The following is a 20,359-nucleotide window of genomic DNA, read 5'->3' as shown; positions in this document are numbered from 1 at the left end:
AAGCCTGATGATGGCAGATGAGATTCTGCTGAAACGCTTGCTAACTTTAAAAGCACCACTACTATGACGTGGGAAAATACCGAACAAAGCTGAAGGCCATATATATATATATATATTCGTAGATTTTCACGGGTACAGGTATGTAGGTCTAGGTGTATTCGGGTCTTTTCCCATGTAAGATTAAGAGTATCTTGGTGACGTTTCGGTGAGGTCCCACTCGCCATCCTCAGACTGGTGCTTTCGGCCGTGCCAGTGCAAGCACGAGCCAAAGCACCAGCCTGAGGATGGCGAGTGACTCTCGCCAAATGTCGCCAAGATACTCTTAATCTTACACAGGAAAAGACCCGAACACACCTAGACCTTCATTCATTCATTCATTCATTCATTCATTCATATATATATATATATATATATATATATATATATATATATATATATATATATATATATATATACACACACACACACATACATACATACACACACACACACACACACACACACACACACACACACACATATAGTTATGCACAGGAGTGGGCTGCTACCAGTTCGCATCGGTTTGGGCGAACCAGTAGTTAATTTTATGGCCAGTTCGGCAAACCGGCAAATCCCACCCCTGGCTGGCCCCACCCCTGTTTTGGATCACAGGTAAGTGCAGGGCCCATGAAGAGGCTTGGGGAGGGTGAAAAACGGGCCTCCTGGAAGTTCCAGAAGGCCAGAAATGGGCCCGTTTCTGGCCTCCAGAGAGCCTCCAGACCCCAGGGAAGACAAAAACAGCCCCCCCCCCAAGCCCATTTTTACTGCCAGGCCAGGGTGGTGCAGGAGGCCAACTAGTCCACACTCACCATGGCCATACACACCCAGCAACCAGGCAGAGAATCAGTTGTTAATTTTTTTGAAGCCCACCCCTGGTTATGCAAGCATAATAAACAATGCTTTGCTCCTTATTTACTAGGATGAATTGCAACCCTAATAAGGACAAGATGAGAAAGAGGTTTAAAATAAAGCTGCTTTCAATAACCTCATTAAATCTTCTGTCTCTTGCCTTTGTGCTTTATGAAATTAGAAACGTTGACACTGTGGAATTTAGGACCCTTAGATAATACTCAAGACAAGCTGATAATCCACATAAAATATTTTGGCCTTGGGTTCAGTGATAGAAACTTGGCTCCGCCTAAGCACCAAATCTGATTTTCAGAGTGCCTACAAATTGCCAGCCTAGGCTCTAAAGGAAGTTATGCTTCATCTACAGCAAGGAGATCAAATGTTTATTTTCCTGTCTAGGTCATGTAAATTTGTTATTTGGGATAATTTTTTTATTTTATAGTTCCTGAAACTTTCTGTTCTCTGGAATTGCTGAGGCATTTGGAACATTTACAGGTAAATTTCTTTTTTCTTGCAGATTTGGCTGCTTAAAGACTGCAGTCCTAGGCACCCTAAATATCAGTGTGACCTGTTGAATGAAGTGAAACATAATTCCTAAGAGAATGTGCATTTAGTTATTCTATATCTTTCTTGTTCCTGATTTATCCAGTGCATCTATTTTAATGTGAAGCATATAGTATGGAACATATTTCAAAATTGCACAAAAAATCTTGTCATTTATTCAGCAATATTGCTTCCACCTTGGGAAAATGAAAGCTAACATATCACTAACTGCAGAAAGCATTTTAAAAATGCATTGATCTGCATTCTTGGTCTGCATTCTAAAGACTTAAGGTGAACAACTGAAATCCATTTATTATTGGCATAACAATGAACTGAATTGTAGCTATTGAAAAAGGAAGAATATTAATAATTGAAAAATAAATTTTGCTAATTACTTCTATAGGAAAAAGATGAGATAAGTTGTTTAAAACTTCCAAATTCTTGAACCTAAAACAGTAAAGTACAGCAACAGTATGTTATTGTTTTATCCATAAATAATTGGTTATTATTGACAGATAACGTGATGAAAATTGTTGCTTTAAGTTTTGTATTTCTCATATAAACTTATATATATATTTCTCATATATATTAATCAGCAGAAATATGGGATGCTACACAACTACCTAGTCTACAGTAAATCCCCAAATACATAATTTAAATAATTACATTTTGGTTAGAAGCAAAGTAATTTAGAACTGAAAATATATAGTATCATATAGGACTGAGTTCAATGTGATTGCATCTGAATTAATTGGAGCTTGAAAGGGTAAACCAAATGGACATCAGCTTTTAAACAGAAAAGGCATTGAGGAGAAATTTCATGTTTTTTTTTTATTCCTAACAATCGTGTTGTTAAAATTGTGTTGTTAAAATTGTAGCAAGCATACAAGTTTGGTAGTGATTAAGGCATCGGGCTAGAAAACAGGAGACCATGAATTCTAGTCCTGTCTTTTGTCAGCCCAACTCACCTCACAAGGTTGTTGTGGGGAAAATAGAAGGCGGAAGTTGTGTTGGATAAGCTCGCTGCCTTGAGTTATTTGCTAAAAAAAAGTAAAGGCTCAGGATATAAATAAACAAAAAATAAATTAGGAATCTTTTTACGAGGAACTGAACTGGGATACTGTTTGTTAGAATAGAATAGAAATAGAACAGAACAGAACAGAATAGAATAGAATACTTTATTGGCCAAGTGTGATTGGACACACAAGGAGTTTGTCTTGGTGTAAATACTCTCAGTATACATAAAGAAAAGGTACATTCATTAAGAATCAAGAATCATAACATAAAACACTTAATGATAGTCATAGGATACAATCAACAATCAAATACTAGGAAACAGTCAAGTGGGTGGGACGGGTGATAAGGAGTGGTGATAAGATTAACAGTAATAGTAGTGTACACTTTGTAAATAGTTGAACGTTAGTTATGTTCCATTCATATATTAGTAAAAGAAAATGTGATAATAACTTCATAGAAATTTCTCATTGTAAAAAATAAATAAATAAAGAATTGCAAAGCAATATACAGGTAGTCCTCAATTTACAACTATTCATTTAGTGACCATTTAAAGTTACAATGGCACTGTAAAAAGTGATTTATGACTGGTTTTCATGCTTACTACCATTGTAGCATCCCCATGGTCACATGATCAAAATTCAGTGCTTGGCAACTGGCATGTATTTACTGTCCCAGGATCATGTGATCACTGTTTGTAACCTTCCCAGACAGATTCTGACAAGCAAAGTCAATGGAGGAAGCCAGATTTGTTTAATGACCTCAGGATTCACTGCAGTGATTTGCTTAACAACTGCGACATAAAACATCATAAAATGGGGCAAAACTCACTTAACAACTGCCTTGCTTAGCAATGGAAATTTTGGGCCCAATTGTAGTTATGAGGACTACCTATATTAAATAACTATGAAATCTTCACAGTATATGACATCATTTATTTATATTGTATTGATCTCAAGAACACAACTTTTCTGAAAGTAAAAATAGAAAGAACAAAAAGGAAGCATTTATATACAAAGCTCTTCCTGACAGCTCTTCCACATTCTGTTTTCAAATACATTTATTTTTATTAAATTTGTTTGCCATCCATCTCACTGCAAGGCTTACAATACAATCACAATTTTATATGTGGGGGGGGGGCATAAAATTGTGGTGTAGGGGTAGGTGGGAATTGCTAGTAGTTGATCAACTACCTCCAGTATGATATTCCCCCACTGGGGCCCCAAGCAACCTGGCAGAGCCAGGTCTTCAGGCTCTTCTCACACCAAGGCAGGGGGCAAATGTTCGAAAGGGCAGAGAAGGCTCTTCTTCTGGACTCCGCCAGCTGGAACTCTTTGACTGACAGGATCCACAGCAATGGGGAATTCTGAAAGAAATTTGAAAAGTTGAAGTCCAGACTTTTAGAGAGCTTATCCAATGAGCAACTTCCTAAATTTGGGGTGAATAGGTCACTGTGTGATACCTCTGACAATATTATTTAAATGTTTACATTCAAATTCATTGTTTGTAGATCTTACAGTTTGACTATTTATTGCCTGGTGCTGGTCTAAAAATTTCTTGAGGTAGGACCATTTAATACTTACCAGGTAACATAAGTTGAAAGATGAACTACACTGATGCTTCAAGGCATCACTCAATCTCTGACATCTCTGTGAAGCATATCAGAACAACTAAAAGGCACACTATCTACAGGAAGATTTCACACGACAAAGCTGTAAGTATTTAGCATTAAACTACCATGTACCCATAAGAATGTGAGACTGAAACCAGATAGGGATTTGATATATACTTGTCTCTTTAGAGCTGAAGCTATAGTTATACTAAGAGTGTACTATATAATGTATTGCATTATTAAGCTGCTCAAGGCATTTAAGCCCAAACCAACTTTTTTAAAAAAATCTGTCCAGATTGAGATTGTTTGGCAACATCTTGAAAAGGATTCAGTGTGCACTGCAGCTACCATGTCCTCCCACTAAATAATTTTCCTGCAGTGTTCTCCCAGCTATGTTCATTTCCTTTACCTCCCTATTTTTCCTGGCATTTTTTAAAATAACTCCTGTACCCCAAGTGACTGAAGAAAAAATGAAATAGTGCATCATGATTTAATTTTTTTTAAGTCTAAGGCAAAATAAGGAAGTCAGATAAAGAAAAGTTATAATTAAAAAACACTTTGTGCTAAGATTTAAACAGGGAATAGTCTGCATTTTAAATACAGCCAGCACTTTAACCAACACACCATTAAACTAGCATTATAACAGGGACAGCAAAAACTTTCTTGAAGAAATATTTTTGAAATTAGGTGAGGAGACAACCTTTCCTCTGCAAATAACCAGTGAACTTCTTCAGTCAGATAATGAAATAAAATGCAGCAGCCCAAACTGACAGGATCGTGCAAAAGCATGTAACAGCAAATAATATTTTACAGCAGTATTTGTCAACCTCAGAACTGTATGGATTGTGTAGACTCCCAGAATCTTCCACCACCCCCAGCCAGCATGGGGGAAATTGTGGAAGTTGAAAGGCACAAATCTTAAAATTGCTGATGCTGAGAAAAACTCTTTTAAATTGCAGTAAAAAGTAGCATACTGGCTGACAAAATTTACACGTATTAAAATTATAAAGTTTTAAAACACTGAGTAGATATAGAAGGGAGCTATTTTCATAACAGTTGGAATCAGTTAAAGCTTGTTAGTAGAAATATAAGCATAGGCCATCTATCCTCATCTTAATTTTGTCCACAAAGAGAAATATTAAACTTTGTCATATGTTGTAGTTGCAGTGACTCTCAACAGCAATTCTGAAATGTATTGATACATTAATATAATAAATATACATTTAATTTCCCATGTAACTTGGCCCCGAGTAGAAAGTAAAATGTGTTCCAGTCAATCCACTCAAATTGCTTCTTTTGTCTTGCCAAATGCATAATCAAATCCTATTGTGCACTCTTTGTACTTGGAAGGAAAATACTTCTGATGCAAAAGTAAAACAAATGATTTAAGAGATACAACCATTCTGAGCTAGACAAACTCAACACTCAAAATGTTTTTATGAATAGTTGTTTTAATTGTAACAACTCCTTCCCTTCCAGTTTCACCTTTGGATAACCAAAAATTTATTGCATTTCAACTTGCAACTTATTAAGGGATCTTTTTCAACTGGTTAAATTACTGTTTTGATTTACATGATTAGCTATACTGAGCTTGTAAATGAAAGTGCCACTATAAATGTATCAAATAAAGATACTTAAACTGCCCTTTTTACTTTTTAAAAAAAATACTGACAGCAATGGTATAGCATCCTTAAAACTAATTTATTGAACTGTAGTTTTTCAATCATTCCATCCTTCAGGTTACAATCTACTTAGGAAAACGAGATTTCATTGATCATGTGGAATACGTGGAACCCGTGGGTGAGTCCAAGTTGCAAGTTTCTACTTTGATCTTTTTAGTAACTTGAGTGGTTTATTATTATCTTTTCTTCATTGTAGATGGTGTTGTATTGGTAGATCCTGATATTGTGAAGGAGAAAAAAGGTCAGAATGCTTAATCGCTTCTTAAAGTACTTAAAGTATTATTAATATGATTTAAAATTATAATTACTCTGGATTTGTGTCAATCAATTGACTCTGTCAGCCAAAGCTGATGATGACTTGTATTTCTGAAGGTGCTTGAGAACTCTGCTATGAAAAAAGATCTATAATTATTCTAGCCTCAAATGTTATTTTAATCAATAATTCATTAGACAATAATACATTAGATTTCCTTTCTGCCAAATACCAGATAGTCACTAGTTGGCAGTGAAGAGTTAGAACATGTTTCTAAACCCTTTGCTGTCATCTAATGGTCATTTGGAATTTACCCACAGATCTGGGAGCTTTATATTACTGATAATGATAATAAGACTGTCAGAGTTATCCATTCTGTTCCAACATTGTAGTTTGTAATATTTATTGTCAGCATTATCAGTGAACCAGATAACTGTGGCTGATTCAGCTAATTTTTATTCATTTACCATGATTTAACTTAATATATAAAACAAGTTAGTATTTAATGAAGTGTTTTAAATGACAATAGTGATAGATGCTAGATAGATAGATCCTAATTAAATCAAATACTGCTTCTAATCCCATTTTGCCACTCACTATCACACTGAGGTAGATGGCTTGTAACTCGCTCCAGCTGAAGCTTCTAACTAGTTTTGGACACACTCATATACAATTACGTTGTTTTCTTGTTGATAAGGCCCATTGGTCAACTCATCCCTTTTTTTTGACATAAAAAAGCAGCTACCCTCTGTGGTTTTAAACAAGGGTCTTTCAAAGCTATCCTGAAGATATTATCCCTGAAGATATTATCTGGCAAAGTTTTATCAGCTGCTAATTACAAATTATATCCTTTCTTCTCCCTTGTTCTCATCCTGCAGTTTTGCTTAAGAAAAAGTAATAGGAACTTCAGCCAGAAAATGAAACTGGCTTTTTCTAACCAGCTTTTATTGATATGGGCAAGCACAGTCTAGTTTTTGTTCCTTAAGGGACTTAGCTTGTAAATGGTACTTTAAACTAATGAGTAAGAGACTTTTCTGCACAATTAATGATGTTTATTGCTGATTTTAACTTTTGGTATCCATAACATTTCTATATGCTTTTCCTAGTATATGTGACACTCACATGTGCCTTTCGATATGGGCAAGAAGATATTGATATTATAGGCCTGACTTTTAGAAAGGACCTGTACTTTCACAGAGTACAGATTTATCCATCAGTAGACAAACCTGGACCCCTCACTACTTTGCAGGAAAGCCTGATAAATAAATTGGGAAAAAGTGCATACCCCTTTGTGTTAACTGTGAGTATTCTAAATAATTATTCCTTTTGGTTCATTTCCCAATTTGCAACTATGATACGGGTACTTAGAGGATTGTTTTTGTATATGCAAACTCGTTCACAGATACCTATTCACTCAGAGATGGCATTCAGCAGGTTCTGACCAGTTCTGGAGAACCGGTAGCGGAAATTTTGAGTAGTTCAGAGAATGGCCGAATACCACCTCTGACTGGAGATTTTACAGCAGGGGTGTCCAACCTTGGTAACGTTAAGCCTGGAGGACTTCAACTCCCAGAATTCCCCAGCCAGCAAGCTTTACAGTATCCTTCCCCTGCCCCGCCCACCAAGCCATGCCCACAGAACCGGTAGTAAAAAAAATTGAATCCCACCACTGTATTCACCCCTAATTCAAAAAAGTAATTTCCTCTCATAACAGTCTCCTGTGACCTGATACCTTCCAAATGAGTTGAACTATTATTCCTATTATATTCCAGCAAGAATTGGGAAAGGCTATCAATTATACGTCTAATACTGGGCTCTTGCAAATAAAAGTATAATTTTATGTTTCAATTATATACCACTCAGAGTCTCTCTGTGACTGACATGAGTAGTTTCTGAATTTGATAACTGAATATTTATGAATAATACCTGAGTTTAAGAACATCTAGGTTTTTAAACAGCATTTCAAAAAACAGAACATTGAAGTTGTTTCTTGATTTATAGTGTCATCCACCCACTTTGCTCACTCAAGCAAAGTAAAACTTGTCTTCATTAGTGATTTATCACCACAGTGGTGGCTTTATCATCACAGTGATGATAAATGACTCTAGTAAATCACTAGTAAAAAATTACATGGGACATTTTTGGAAAGTTGTATGTAAGGGGGGAAGGGTTGTCCTCCTCCTCCTCCTCCTGCTGTATCTTTGCTAGCACTGCTATGGCAGCGAAAGACATTGCAATCAAAATGCTTTATGTATATCATTTTTTGTTCCCCTACAGTTTCCAGATTATCTGCCTTGCTCAGTGTGTCTGCAGCCAGCTCCCTATGAAGTTGAAAAGGTGAAAATTGAGAGCATGCATTGCAATGTTTGGTATTAAGAAATAAATTAAGTTGTGGTCATATAGAATAAAATACAAGAGCAAGAAGATCTTTTAAATGCACAGCTCTTAGTGCTGCTATTCAAAAAATATTTCATTAGTTTCATCTTTTCATTCTTAACAGGTTTTTGATGTTAAGAAAACTCCAGAGAATTACTAGGAAAAATGGGAGTGACAATATCTAAATCTTTTCTCAACTTCTGTAAATTACCAAGAATTATTGCACAATACAAACTTCTACAAAAAAAAAAATAAAAATCTGAAGGATCAGCCTTCCCTAAAAACACTGCTGTATTTTCAAACACAAAGGAAAATATCTAGGATTTAAGCCACTATGCAATTATTATTATTTCTGATTGAAAATTTGTTAAACTTTTTCAAAGGAAAAGGCATATCTTTGGACACAAAACAACACCAGTATTTATTAAAATAGTTCAAAACCATAGAAACAAATAATATTGTTGTGAGTGAGCAAATATGTTTGTATGTATGAGAGAACACTGCCTTTCCTTGTTCTCCTGAACAATGACAGTCGAATAAAACAGGACAAAAATCCTCAAATAGTATTTCTGAAGCATATCATAGACCAAGAAGGTATGTATGGAAAATAGTGGACTGCCATTAGAAGTTTCTATTTGGTTTTTTAAAAAAAGATATACAAAAAATAAAATTAGAAAAATATTATATATATATGCATACATTGAAGAAAACATTAAGAATGAGTTTTATGCTGAAATTTTGGATGGGCAGATTTTTGAATTTCAAAATGTAAGTCTTTCATACACAGATGTTTAATACATCCAGCAACAAGAATTTATTGTTTCAACTATTTTTCTCCCCATCCTTTTCCTATAGTGCTGCGGAGTGGACTTTGAGGTCAAAGCTTTCTCTACAGACGATCCAGAAGAAAGAATTCTCAAGAGGTAATATCTTGTTTCTTTGAACAAGAGTTTGACTGAAACTGGAAAAGCTAAGAAACATAGAAAATATAGATCTTATTTTATATTCAACTATCAGAATTAGGAGATTGAGATGAAAAAAAGAAACATGTAATTTTAAAAAGGAAACATACTGATAAAATGCCTTATTCTATTGTTTTATTATTTTCCTCTTCTATACCTTTTCCATCTCAACTTTTTTACTGTATGAGAGATACAGCCTTGAAAATGTAGGAGCAAAAAGGAAATCAATATACCCCCTTTTCTGCTAAACAGAAAGATCAGCAACATTGCTGTTACTTCACACATAACTCAGAGTATGCTGTCCTGTAACCACAGATTCTACAACAATAACTTCTGTCAATCAGTGCTGATATCCAGATGCTGTTTTCTTCATCTTTTTGGGCTTTGTCTTTTGTGGCTTCCATAATCACTAAAAATAAATTACTTATGTTTTGGATCTCAAGGTTGCCTCAGCCTTCCATCCTTCCGAGGTCGGTAAAACAAGGACCCAGATTGTTGGGGGCAATATGCTGACTCTGTAAACCATTTAGAGAGGGCTGTAAAGCACTGTGAAGTGGTATATAAGTCTAAGTGTTATTGCTATTAAACCCAATTTCTACCCTTAGACATTCTGTACGCCTGCTTATACGCAAAGTCCAATATGCTCCAGAAGTAGCAGGACCTCAGCCTCATGCGGAGACTACTTGGCAGTTTTTCCTGTCCAAGAAGCCATTGCACTTGAAAGCTTGCCTCAGTAAAGAGGTGAGGTGTTCTTGACTTACTAATATGATAAATTAGTAAATCCAACATCTATAGGCAAGACAGGATCATTTTGTTTCTGCCTGACTATGCTACTTCACAAAACTAGATATAGAAAATACTGTGTGATGAACTTTTGCTAAACTAATCAAATTCTTTCAGGTGTTTTATCATGGTGAACCAATCCCTGTTACAGTGACAGTGATAAATAATACAGAAAAAATGGTTAAGAAGATCACTGTGTCAGGTATAATACTCATTTTGACAAACAAGTCTGATGTAGGCCCTCTTGTTTCCCCCCAGTCTGTTAGATAGCAATTCCAATTCTGTCCTCATGTTTATTATTGGCATAATAAAGCACTATAATTGAAAGAGTTACATGTTATCCATGTAAATAGTTTCTGTAATGGGTGGTAAGAATTATCTTGAAAAACAGAAGGAAGAGTTGTAAGTCTGAAGCAGAAATGTAATTTGAGAAAGCATTTCAGACTTGACCTTCCCTCATTCTCTTGAGGATAAAGGGGGAAGGGGACAGATGTATTAAAACTTGCAAAATTCTTACTGTATTATAAAAAGTATTAGCATTTATAACTTTGATTTCCTAGTCTGTCTACTTGACAGAGTCAAATTTATAAGAACTGCTATTGATATTGCATTTAAAAAGATTAAAAACCCCTGAGTTGAGCTCAATCCAGACTGTGCAGGAACACAAGGCTGCGCCACCCACATGGCCTGCGGGAACACAAGGCTTGCGTCGCTTGGATTGCAAACAACACGAGGTAGTGAGGGGAAGGGGAAGGGTGGAGGGGTGGAACTTGCCCTACTTACCCCACATGCCTGGCTTGGCTACTGACTGCTTCTTTCCGCTTCTTTCTTCTTCTGCTTTTGGCTACACACAAGGAAAGCAGCAAAAGTCTTTCTTTCTCTTCCCAAACTCCACCAAAAATGAGTCTTTGGGACCCAGCAAGGCATCCTGCTCCAAGAGGCTACGCTGGTGCAACAAGTCTCACAAAGATTCAGTTTGGTGGGGAGAAAGAAAGACTTCTGCTGCTTCTGCTGCTTTCCTTGCATGAAGCCAAAAGTTTCTCTCTCCCCCTACCCGAGAATGGAGCTGGAGACAGTATCCTGCAATCCCAAATAAATAAAGAATGATCAATCAGTAAAAAAACAGGGTGGGGAATTTTCCTGCAGACATTTTTGAGATTTTCCCAGGGTGTCTGCTGCTTTCTGCAGAGATCCTGGGAAATGGTCCGCAGGATTTAAAATTATAAGTTTGGTGGTCCCTGAGGTCCAAAAGGTTGGCAACCCCTGATATAGACTTACATGTAGACTTACATTTGAAAGTAGTTTGTATCTACCTTCATCCTGGTGATGATGACCTGGGACTTCCTGGTGATTTCCTATCCCATTTTTTTCAGCCAGTATCATATAAATGCTAGATGTTATGCCCATTCTGCAAAGCAAAATGTAAGAAAGGTGTGTTTGAACCACAAAAGACAGCTGCATAATATTCTTGATCCTGAATAATTATCCTTATTCGGGCAATGCTGAAAAATATCCTAGATCCCATTCTTCTTTCTGTTATTTTATTATTTGATAATTTGGTATTTCATTCTTTCTTCAGTGGAACAAGTTGCCAATGTGATATTATACTCCAGTGACTTCTATACCAAGACAGTAGCTCTTGAAGAGTCAGAGTAAGTGTGCTGTGCTTTAGGCTCCTTTGCTTTGTTGTTGTTATTATTGTTTTCCTTTGCACTCTGTTAACTATTTGACTCTGCAATGTAAAGTTTAAAAAAAATATTAACTTGGTTCACATATCTAAGGCTACCATAATTGGTCTGGGCTGTAAATGACCAGATGACCATGGGATGGCAGCAAAGAGATACAGAAAACTCTAATTCTTTGCTACCATTTCATGGTTATCTGAATTTTTGCAGCCCAGATATGATAGCTCTACTTGTATTATCTCTTCCCATGGTTTGTTTTAACCATTATACTGAATAAACCAAAATACACTGATTCATACATACATACATACATACATACATACATACATACATACAAACATACTGCTAAGTTATACATTAAGAACAAATATTGGCTAAATTCCTTTTATTATGCCAAGCCAGAGAAGAATGAACTACATTTTAGTGTGATGTGTGAATACAGCATTGTAAAGTTTCTTGATTTCTTTTGGGATCTACTAATATTTTCTTCTTCAGAATTAAAAAGGTCTGCTTTGTTCTCCCTCAACAGTAGTTTGACTTTGTCTGACTTGGCCAAGATTGGCTGAGAAAAGATGGCCAAAATTCATTCTTCCAGAATGGATCTAAAATTGCATTTTTATTTCTTCTTTAGGGAAAAGGTCCATCCAAACAGCAAGCTTACAAAGATAATGACTGTTCTTCCTTTGTTGGCAAACAATCGAGTGAAGAAAGGCATAGCACTAGATGGGAAACTAAAGGATGAAGACACTAACCTGGCTTCTACTACTATGTAAGTCCAAAATGGAACACTAACTGGAACTGAAGAGGAAGTATAGAAAAACATTTTTGTTTCATTTTGTATTCAGCCACTTTCCCTTCACCCCCTTATTGCACATGTCAAATATTTTAGGAATTTAACTGTCTGAATTTTCTGCTAATATTTACAATGTGAGTAGTTTCATAGACATATGGATTTAGTAAATAAATAATTTTTATTTCAAACAAATCCAAAAGCAGCACATGCATAAATGCAACTGTAGGTGTATGTCTAATATACTTAAGTGAACTAAGCTTGGCATCTTTCCAGAATAAGTTCCTAAAAATATAGAAATATTAATATGGGATATGATAATATGTTATAATAATTGAGACAGCTCTACTAAGGAACTACATTATGTTTAGCAAATGTGCAATGAGACAGTATTTTGTTTTGTTTTTTCAATCCCAACAGTATAAAAGATGGAATAGACCGGACAGTTCTAGGGATCCTGGTTGCTTACAAAATCAAGGTGAAGCTTACTGTCTCAGGGTAAGACCAATCAGAATTGGTATGCTATAATTACAAGCGTTTTTGATGTAATTGCCTTTTATGAAATAAAGATAAATTTCATGAGCAATTTTAAACAGCCTAAAATAAATTACAGTGGTGCCTCAGTACTTGTTGTTAATTGGTTCTGGGATGCATAACAAGTACTAAAAATAACAAGTGCCAAACAAACCATGTGAACCATGAACCTTTGTTTCAGCCAGGAAGCACTTCATATCTATCCCTTTTCTTATGTCAGTGACCTTCCCAGCATGGCCAATCTCCTATCTATTCTCCGTGGTTGTCTCCCTTTTCCTATCATAACACATCAAGTACCAAACAAACAAGTAGCAGAAGAACATTTTCATGTCAGAATGTGTCAAGTACCAGATTTGATGAGTTTTGAAGCAGTTGAGTACCAAGTATCAAGTACCAAGGACTGTATAAAAGGTCACTGGTTGCTCTAAATTTGTCTGGATACTATTATTTAAAGCAATATGTAGTGTATTGTGAAGCCAGATCAAACAGCTTTAGTATACTTGCATGATCATTTATTAGAAAGAGATAGTACATAAATCTACAGTCTGTAGGATGGTCCCAAAGTGTGTTTGAATTGTGCTTTTGGGTATTTCAAACATGGTGGCCAATACGTGGTATAATAGATCAGGTACTGAATAAGACCAAAGAGACATACAATCATCAGCATCTAGCATCTAGATGATTGGGGACATTCAGTATTTCTTTATAGCCTACTCATAAAAATATTGTGGAGATTAAATAGAAAATGTACTTTGTATGTGTCTTGCATTGTAAAACAGAGGATAGAATATGCATCTAAACATAATGAAGAACATCTGAATTGAGGAAATGTTGGATTGTTCCAAAAATTGTTCCATTTGGGGTTGAATATACAGCTTTTATTAAGCCTGGCCAGTTTAGGAATATGTACAAGTAGAAAATGTGTAGCTTTGAGTTGAACCTTGGAGTTCTTGGTGCTCTTTGAGTTTAAGAATATGTACTATAGAATATTGTAAGTTTCATTGTACAGTTAATTTTGTTTATATTTTAGTCTGCTGGGAGATTTCACTTCCAGGTAAAATTTTTGAGATTTTCTCTTTGTAAAAATTCTTTTCTCCTGCAACATCCATTTCAATTTTCAGATTTTTTTCAAGAAATAAGACTTCCTCTCCCTCCCATTGCTAAGCCTCTATAACAGGGGTGTCAAATCTCACATTGTCATGGCGGTGTCACGTGATATATCAGAATTCCCCCCCCCCTCGCTAAACTGGGTGTGAGCATGACCACCGTGTGACGCATCCGGCCCATGAACTAGGAGTTTGACAGCCCTGCTCTATAACCTGCTCCCTAATGTTGGTTTTTTTTAATTGTTTGAAATATGTCAGAGTTTACTTCTCTCTCCCTGATGTGTAGTGGGCACTTTTTTTCTAAGTTTGCTATTTCTATTTTTTATTTGTTTTTTAAACACTAATATATAAGCTACCTGGTTAACTAGGTGACTGACAAAGCATACTATTTAAAAGACAAATGTTCTATGAAATGTGAGGCACAGTTGCTGACACACAAATTTTGTCTGTAACTCACCACAACATGGATTTTGGTATTGGATTTTTGTATTTGGAATGCCATATCAGGATATTTAAAAACAAGCCATTCATTGCTAATTTTTTGGGTCACACAGCTGGAGTTTTACATAATAATTTCCATGTTTTTTGCATTTTTCATCTGTGATTTAAAGATCAGAAATTTCATCTGTGATTTAAAAATTAAAAAATAGATCCAAAAGAGGCCCTTTTTTTTACATATTCTAGGCTACAATTATAATCTCTAACTTAAAATCTTAAGCAGCTATGATAGTGTGTAAAAATATGTGTTTGCTTATTTATTTATTTAGGATCTGATTACTTCCAATCTACAGTACTGTAATCCAGTTTATATTTTCAAATACTGATGAAAAATTAGGAGAAAATATTTAGGAATGGTGTCTAAGAAGTTATCACCTTACTTTGAAACTGTGGAATCCTGAATCACCTCTCTTTTTTTCTGTTTCCAAAGTGATGTGAGCATGGAGTTGCCCTTCCGTCTGATGCACCCCATGCAAGAAGAGACTAATACAGCAGGTTGGTACATTCAAGTGGTTTCTTTCTGCCTTTGTTTTATTTTCCTCTTATTGCTAGTGATACTTTGGTGATGATAGCCTTCTTGTTCTGTGGAAATTTAGAAGATTTTTCCATTGACAAGAGAAACAATGAAAAAATAATCAAATAGGCCTGAAAGTGGCAACGGGTGGAAAGGACATATTTAGATTAAACAGAAAAGGACAAACAAATGCTATTAGAAAGTATTCTTTCTAATATTTAATAGCTCAATGCTTTTATTGTTACAATTCTATATATGCTACTAAATCAGTATTTATCCTATGTTCTGTAATATTCTGTAATATTCCCAAGCTCCTGCCTTCAGCCCCCTTTCTTTCCACTTTAAATGTCTTGAGGGACCTCTGGGTAGAAAGGCAGAACAGAAATTAAAATAACAATCTCTCTTCTTTAAGGTATAATTTTATTGGTATAACTTTAATCTCATTTAATTTGATGAAACATTATAATATATGGAAAACCTAGAATGTAACATAACTATTTAAAAAAAGCTATTAAAGAATGATTCAGTCACAGTGAAGAAGTTTTATAGGAATAAGTAAAGACTTAATAATTCTTTACTGTCCAAACATATTTATTTTGGATTCTGTATATTTACCTTTTTCAGTATTTTCTGGAACCTGTGTAATTTGATGAAGAATATGGGTATATTCATGACATATATGTCTGCATTCCGCCCCATTCCCTAAATATAGGCTCACCCATGGACTTTCTCTATCTATGGTTCTGATTAAATTAAAACTTTCATTGTACATGTATCTTTGAAATTCAATCATGTAAATAATACTTATTCTTCATATATTTTCTGTTAAAATTATTTTCCATAATTAATAATTAGTTAACTTTGGTCAACTAAACTGTGATTCAAATGCCATTTATAGAGCAGGTATATATAGCTATAAAAAGCTATAAAAAGATAATGAAATATTTAAATATAAAAACCATTTTATATCACATATTTAGAAACAGGGCCTGTCCCTGAGGGAGATGGGCAGTTTAGAAATAGAAAATATAGATAAATTAATAAAACATACTTTCCTGGAATTTAGCCTTATTGAATTCAGTATGATTTCTCTTTTAGAAGCAAGCTTAACTACTAGGATTGTCAATTGTGTAAAATTTAATGGACACCTGCAGTCTTGCTCATTTTTATATAATGCTGCAGTGAATGCTTCTCACAAGTTTTGAGGCCAATATGCAATGTGAAATTAAATAATAACAACAAACAACAACAAAGACTTAGATATGTTAAAAGGCAGGGTTGATTATTTACTGTGATTGGTGGCATTGTTAGTTCAAGCTTTGAGACTTGAAAGCATGAAGATAAACAATTGAAAATCTGACATATGTTTACTTAATGTATATAACTTTTATTACAGTTATAATGTAACTTTTATTAAAGTTATAGAAGTTAAAAATAACCTTATTATAAAGTTAACTGGCTGAAAGAGGTTTTTAAAGCAAGCATGCTCTTTCACAGAATCTTCTACTTAAATTACTGAAAAAGCAAACACTATTTGGCATTTTCAACCACACTTCCTTGTGCTTTAACCTTATTATTAGGACATCTCTAAATTAAGCCAAAGAGTGACAGCAAGGGTCTGATGTTTTTAGACTTGTTAATGGCCCCCATTTCCAAGACAGAAACATTTTGACTGTGACAGATGGTTGAATGTACTTAAGTTCACGCAAAATGTCAGTTTCTGGGTGTTTTAAAGACAATTTACTGAATCAAAAACACACAAATGGATGTACTGTGCTTTTTACTTCCTGCCTAGCTTTACCTGGCAGTTGATTTGCTGGCTTAAGAACTCCAAAGAGATTCCTGCTGTGATCAGCCTGTTTAAATGAAAATTGGTGACTAACTAAAAAGAACTCCACGTTTCAGTAATGTTGGCTTCTGACTGTTACTGTGAGACCATCCTGGTAGTACATCAGTCACATAATAGGAAATCACTGGGTGTCTCTGGGACTCAGAATAAATTGCTAGAGCCTGTCTTTTGTTTTATTCTTCTCACTCACCTTCTTCTCACTCACATTGGCACTTGGATTCTTTACTTTTTTGTTCTTAACTTCAGATATTTATTGAAGCATGTCTCTTTCTCTTTTTTTCAATGTGATTAACAGAAAAGGAAAGGTAAGAATTATTTCATTAATTTTCTCTTCCTATTCTGCTCTTAAGTATTCACATGAAGTTGGGAATGAAGCTAATAAGATTGATTCTGTATCCTGCAGGACAGCTTTCTGAATTATCTGTGTTGAAGAAGAGTGGGAACTTAAATTTTTCATATTCAAATTTCAGAGTGAAATTTCTCTGAGTTTAGTGGAACTTCCCAAATAATGTAACATAACATAATTTTTGGCCTTTAGCAACTAGCATGTATTTGTAACAAAAGCAGCATCCTGAGTTCACATGACAGCCATTTGCAATCTTCTCAACCAGGTCCGACAAGCAAAGTCAATGGGGGAAGTCAGGTGATTCGCTTAACCATTGTGGCAGTTTGCTTAACAAATGTAACAAAAAGTCATAAAATGGGGTGTAGATCACTTAATAACTGCCTATCAACATAAATTCTGGTCCCAATTGTGGCCATAAGTTGAGGACAATCTGTAGGTCTATTGCTTCATTGAATAGGATGTCAAAAAATGTATATTCAACCGTTTTCAAAGTGCACCTCACAGAATCTAATGCATAAATCATATGCATAAAATTAACATTCAACTTGATAATCATTGTTGATAATCTTAGGATAAATTTATTTCGAAAAGCCAATTAAATTGTCAAACTACCTTTCATTGTTATATATCTAAATCTTTGAATAGACAAACGAGATTTTGATCTTTTTGGGCATCTGAGTCAGTCCAAGCAAAAATAGAACGAACTGTGGCCATTGAGTGTTGGATAGAAAGTGCTATATAGAGGATCCCAAAGAGTGGATTAAGCCTCAATCAAACCAAGTCTCTTATTGGAACAATGCATCATTCAAAGGGCCTCTCTATGTGGGATCCACGATCAAAGAAACTGAGTATTTGATTTTTTTTTATAGCTTTCAATTTTGATTCAGAGTGGTATTGAATGAAATGATAGGTTTGACTTCTGTTTCAGATTTTTCTCAGACATCAGTATCAATAGCTCGCTCTGGGTACTTTCAGATGACCAGGTTTTCAGTAGCACAAAGCTGATGCCCCAGATAAAGTATAGCTTACACAGGCTTCCTTATTATTGTAGGATCCCAAACCATCCAGAGCACAGAATCTTTACTCCTTTACAGTTGATTACCTGGCAAAAATATTATCACATACAGTAGATGACTCATAATGCTTAATATATTGCAATAGGTTGGGTTCACATATTACAATATCATACAAAATTATAAATCCATGACATAAACTTTAGGTAATGTGCTACAATGGTTGGGTTCACATACTGTATGTTTAACCAAAACAAATCATGTAGTGGACTTTGTGCAAACTATAAGTATGTAAATACTGTAAGATACTAAAATGCAGGCCTTATTGTTGTATGAGAATGTATAGACTAAGGGTAAGAACCTGTGACCTTCCACGTTTCTGAATTATAGTGCAGCATCCCTCATCATTTGCTGATTATTAGGCCATCACTTGCTGACTAATATATGTCCTAGTAGTCAGCAAGTGATGAGGGATGCTGAAGCTGTAGTTCAGAAACATTTCAATATATGTCTAGTTCAGAAACATTTCAATATATGTGTAGTTCAGAAACATTTCAATATATGTGAACCCAACCATTGTAGTACACTATCTAAACCTTATGTCATGGATTTATAATTTTGTATGATATTGTAACATGTGAACCCAACCTATTGCAATATATTAATCATTAGAGTCATCTATGTAATAATACCTTGGCATAGCATTTCCATATTATGGCTTTGTAGCAGTCTGGAAATAGCTCTAGCCCTGCTTATTGTCATGATGCAGGCAAAATCTGGAAGCCAAACTGCAGTGTATAAGAAAATGTGGGAAACCTCTCTCTCTCCCTCCCTCTCCCTCTCTCTCCCTCTCTCTCTTTTGAAACAGAGCACCTTTCCAGAACTTCTTATCAGTCCATTCTTCAACTGGGGGTGATTGCTTCGTTGCCCAATCTTCTGGCTCCTTTCTCTTCTGTTCCCTATACTGCTAGTTTGATTAATCACAGCTTTTTGAACAGTTGGGAAATAGAAACTGGTAGTAGTATGGATGTACCCACAATGCTGCAACCCATTCCCCACTTCCTGGAATAGATAAATTATACAATTTAAACATGGCAAAAGAAAAAAGTGAGCTTCCTAATATCAAATATTAGAAAAGTGTGATATTCAAAGAGTCCTCATTTTTCCTTAGTGGCCATGATGACCTGGTGTTTGAGGAGTTTGCTCGGCAGCAACTGAAAGATGAAGCTTCTGTAGAAGACAGCAAAACGGAGTATCCAAATACTGAATGATAGAGGGAAAAGGCATGAAGTTAGCAGAGGCCATAACTTTTGTATTTGTTAAGAAACAGAATAGTTAAATTGAATTGATGTGTGGTTCTTGTCTTTTTACTTAAGCTTCTTGCCTCACTACAAATATAGAACTCCAGACTGGTTATTTAGTAGTGAACCCATCCAATTAAGGTGACCCTGCTACTTCTCCAAGGGTGTTCCACTATTAAACTGTTCTTACTATTTTTCTGATGTTCACTTTGAAAAGGGCAATTATTTTCCCCTCTCAACCCTTCTTTTTTATCAAGGTTAAACATATGCAGCTTCTCCCATTTATGTTCATAGGACCTAATTTCTAGTTATTTGATCATCTTTGTTGCTCTTCTCTGAGCATGCTCCAGGATCTCTGAACATGACATTATACCTGATATAAGCCTAATAAAGTGGCACAATTAATTTTCTTGATTTGGACGTTATATTTGTGTAGCTCAGCCATTAATTGTATCTGCTTTTTTGCAATAAAATTATATACGTTTTAGCTTATATACAGTTAACAATCTACTATCATCTTCACAAATATCACTACCAATTAAGATATCTCTCTGCTTATATCTTCCAATTATTAAGGAATGTATACAATAAACAAATGAGATGAAATTAA

At 35.2% G+C, this 20,359-nt stretch overlaps 1 protein-coding gene across 7 annotated transcripts; it reads left to right on the top strand.

Moving 5' to 3' along the window:
• Nucleotides 1–1,133: 1,133 nt before the first annotated feature.
• Nucleotides 1,134–20,359, top strand: SAG (S-antigen visual arrestin). Of its 7 annotated transcripts, none has more exons than XR_015749446.1 (16): nucleotides 1,135–1,383; nucleotides 3,956–4,159; nucleotides 5,797–5,857; nucleotides 5,936–5,980; nucleotides 7,099–7,292; nucleotides 8,270–8,329; nucleotides 9,224–9,291; nucleotides 9,936–10,071; nucleotides 10,231–10,315; nucleotides 11,693–11,765; nucleotides 12,430–12,567; nucleotides 13,009–13,086; nucleotides 14,153–14,176; nucleotides 15,157–15,238; nucleotides 17,635–17,732; nucleotides 19,620–19,703. XR_015749446.1 is itself a non-coding variant. In XM_026667641.2 (16 exons), exons 2-16 carry the CDS (start codon nucleotides 4,049–4,051, stop codon nucleotides 19,717–19,719), a joined length of 1,248 nt encoding a protein of 415 aa, XP_026523426.1. In that variant the 5' UTR covers nucleotides 1,135–1,383; nucleotides 4,032–4,048; the 3' UTR covers nucleotides 19,720–20,359. The 7 variants fall into 7 exon arrangements, 6 of the variants coding, with proteins under 6 accessions (XP_087820935.1, XP_026523426.1, XP_087820933.1 ...); XM_026667641.2 differs by lacking the exon at nucleotides 17,635–17,732 and adding an exon at nucleotides 17,385–17,394 and having other exon boundaries at nucleotides 4,032–4,159; nucleotides 15,157–15,221; nucleotides 19,620–20,359; XM_087964805.1 differs by lacking the exon at nucleotides 17,635–17,732 and adding an exon at nucleotides 17,385–17,394 and having other exon boundaries at nucleotides 1,136–1,383; nucleotides 15,157–15,221; nucleotides 19,620–20,359.

This window comes from Notechis scutatus, chromosome 4 (genome assembly GCF_049901735.1).
Source record: "Notechis scutatus isolate UNSWTSFEM ecotype Mainland chromosome 4, rNotScu1.2, whole genome shotgun sequence".
Classification (NCBI taxonomy): Eukaryota; Metazoa; Chordata; class Lepidosauria; order Squamata; family Elapidae; genus Notechis; species Notechis scutatus.
Note: the sequence above shows the minus strand (reverse complement) of the source record. Positions and strands in the feature narration are given on the sequence as shown.

What these genes read in the sequence shown, in the direction of transcription:
- SAG (XM_026667641.2), top strand. Translation starts at nt 4,049, where the DNA reads ATGAACTACACTGATGCTTCAAGGCATCACTCAATCTCTGACATCTCT. An exon ending in CTCCCTATGAAGTTGAAAAG is followed by an intron (nt 8,330 to 9,223) that starts GTGAAAATTGAG and finishes CTTTTCCTATAG; the next exon opens with TGCTGCGGAGTGGACTTTGA. An exon ending in GAAGAAAGAATTCTCAAGAG is followed by an intron (nt 9,292 to 9,935) that starts GTAATATCTTGT and finishes TTCTACCCTTAG; the next exon opens with ACATTCTGTACGCCTGCTTA.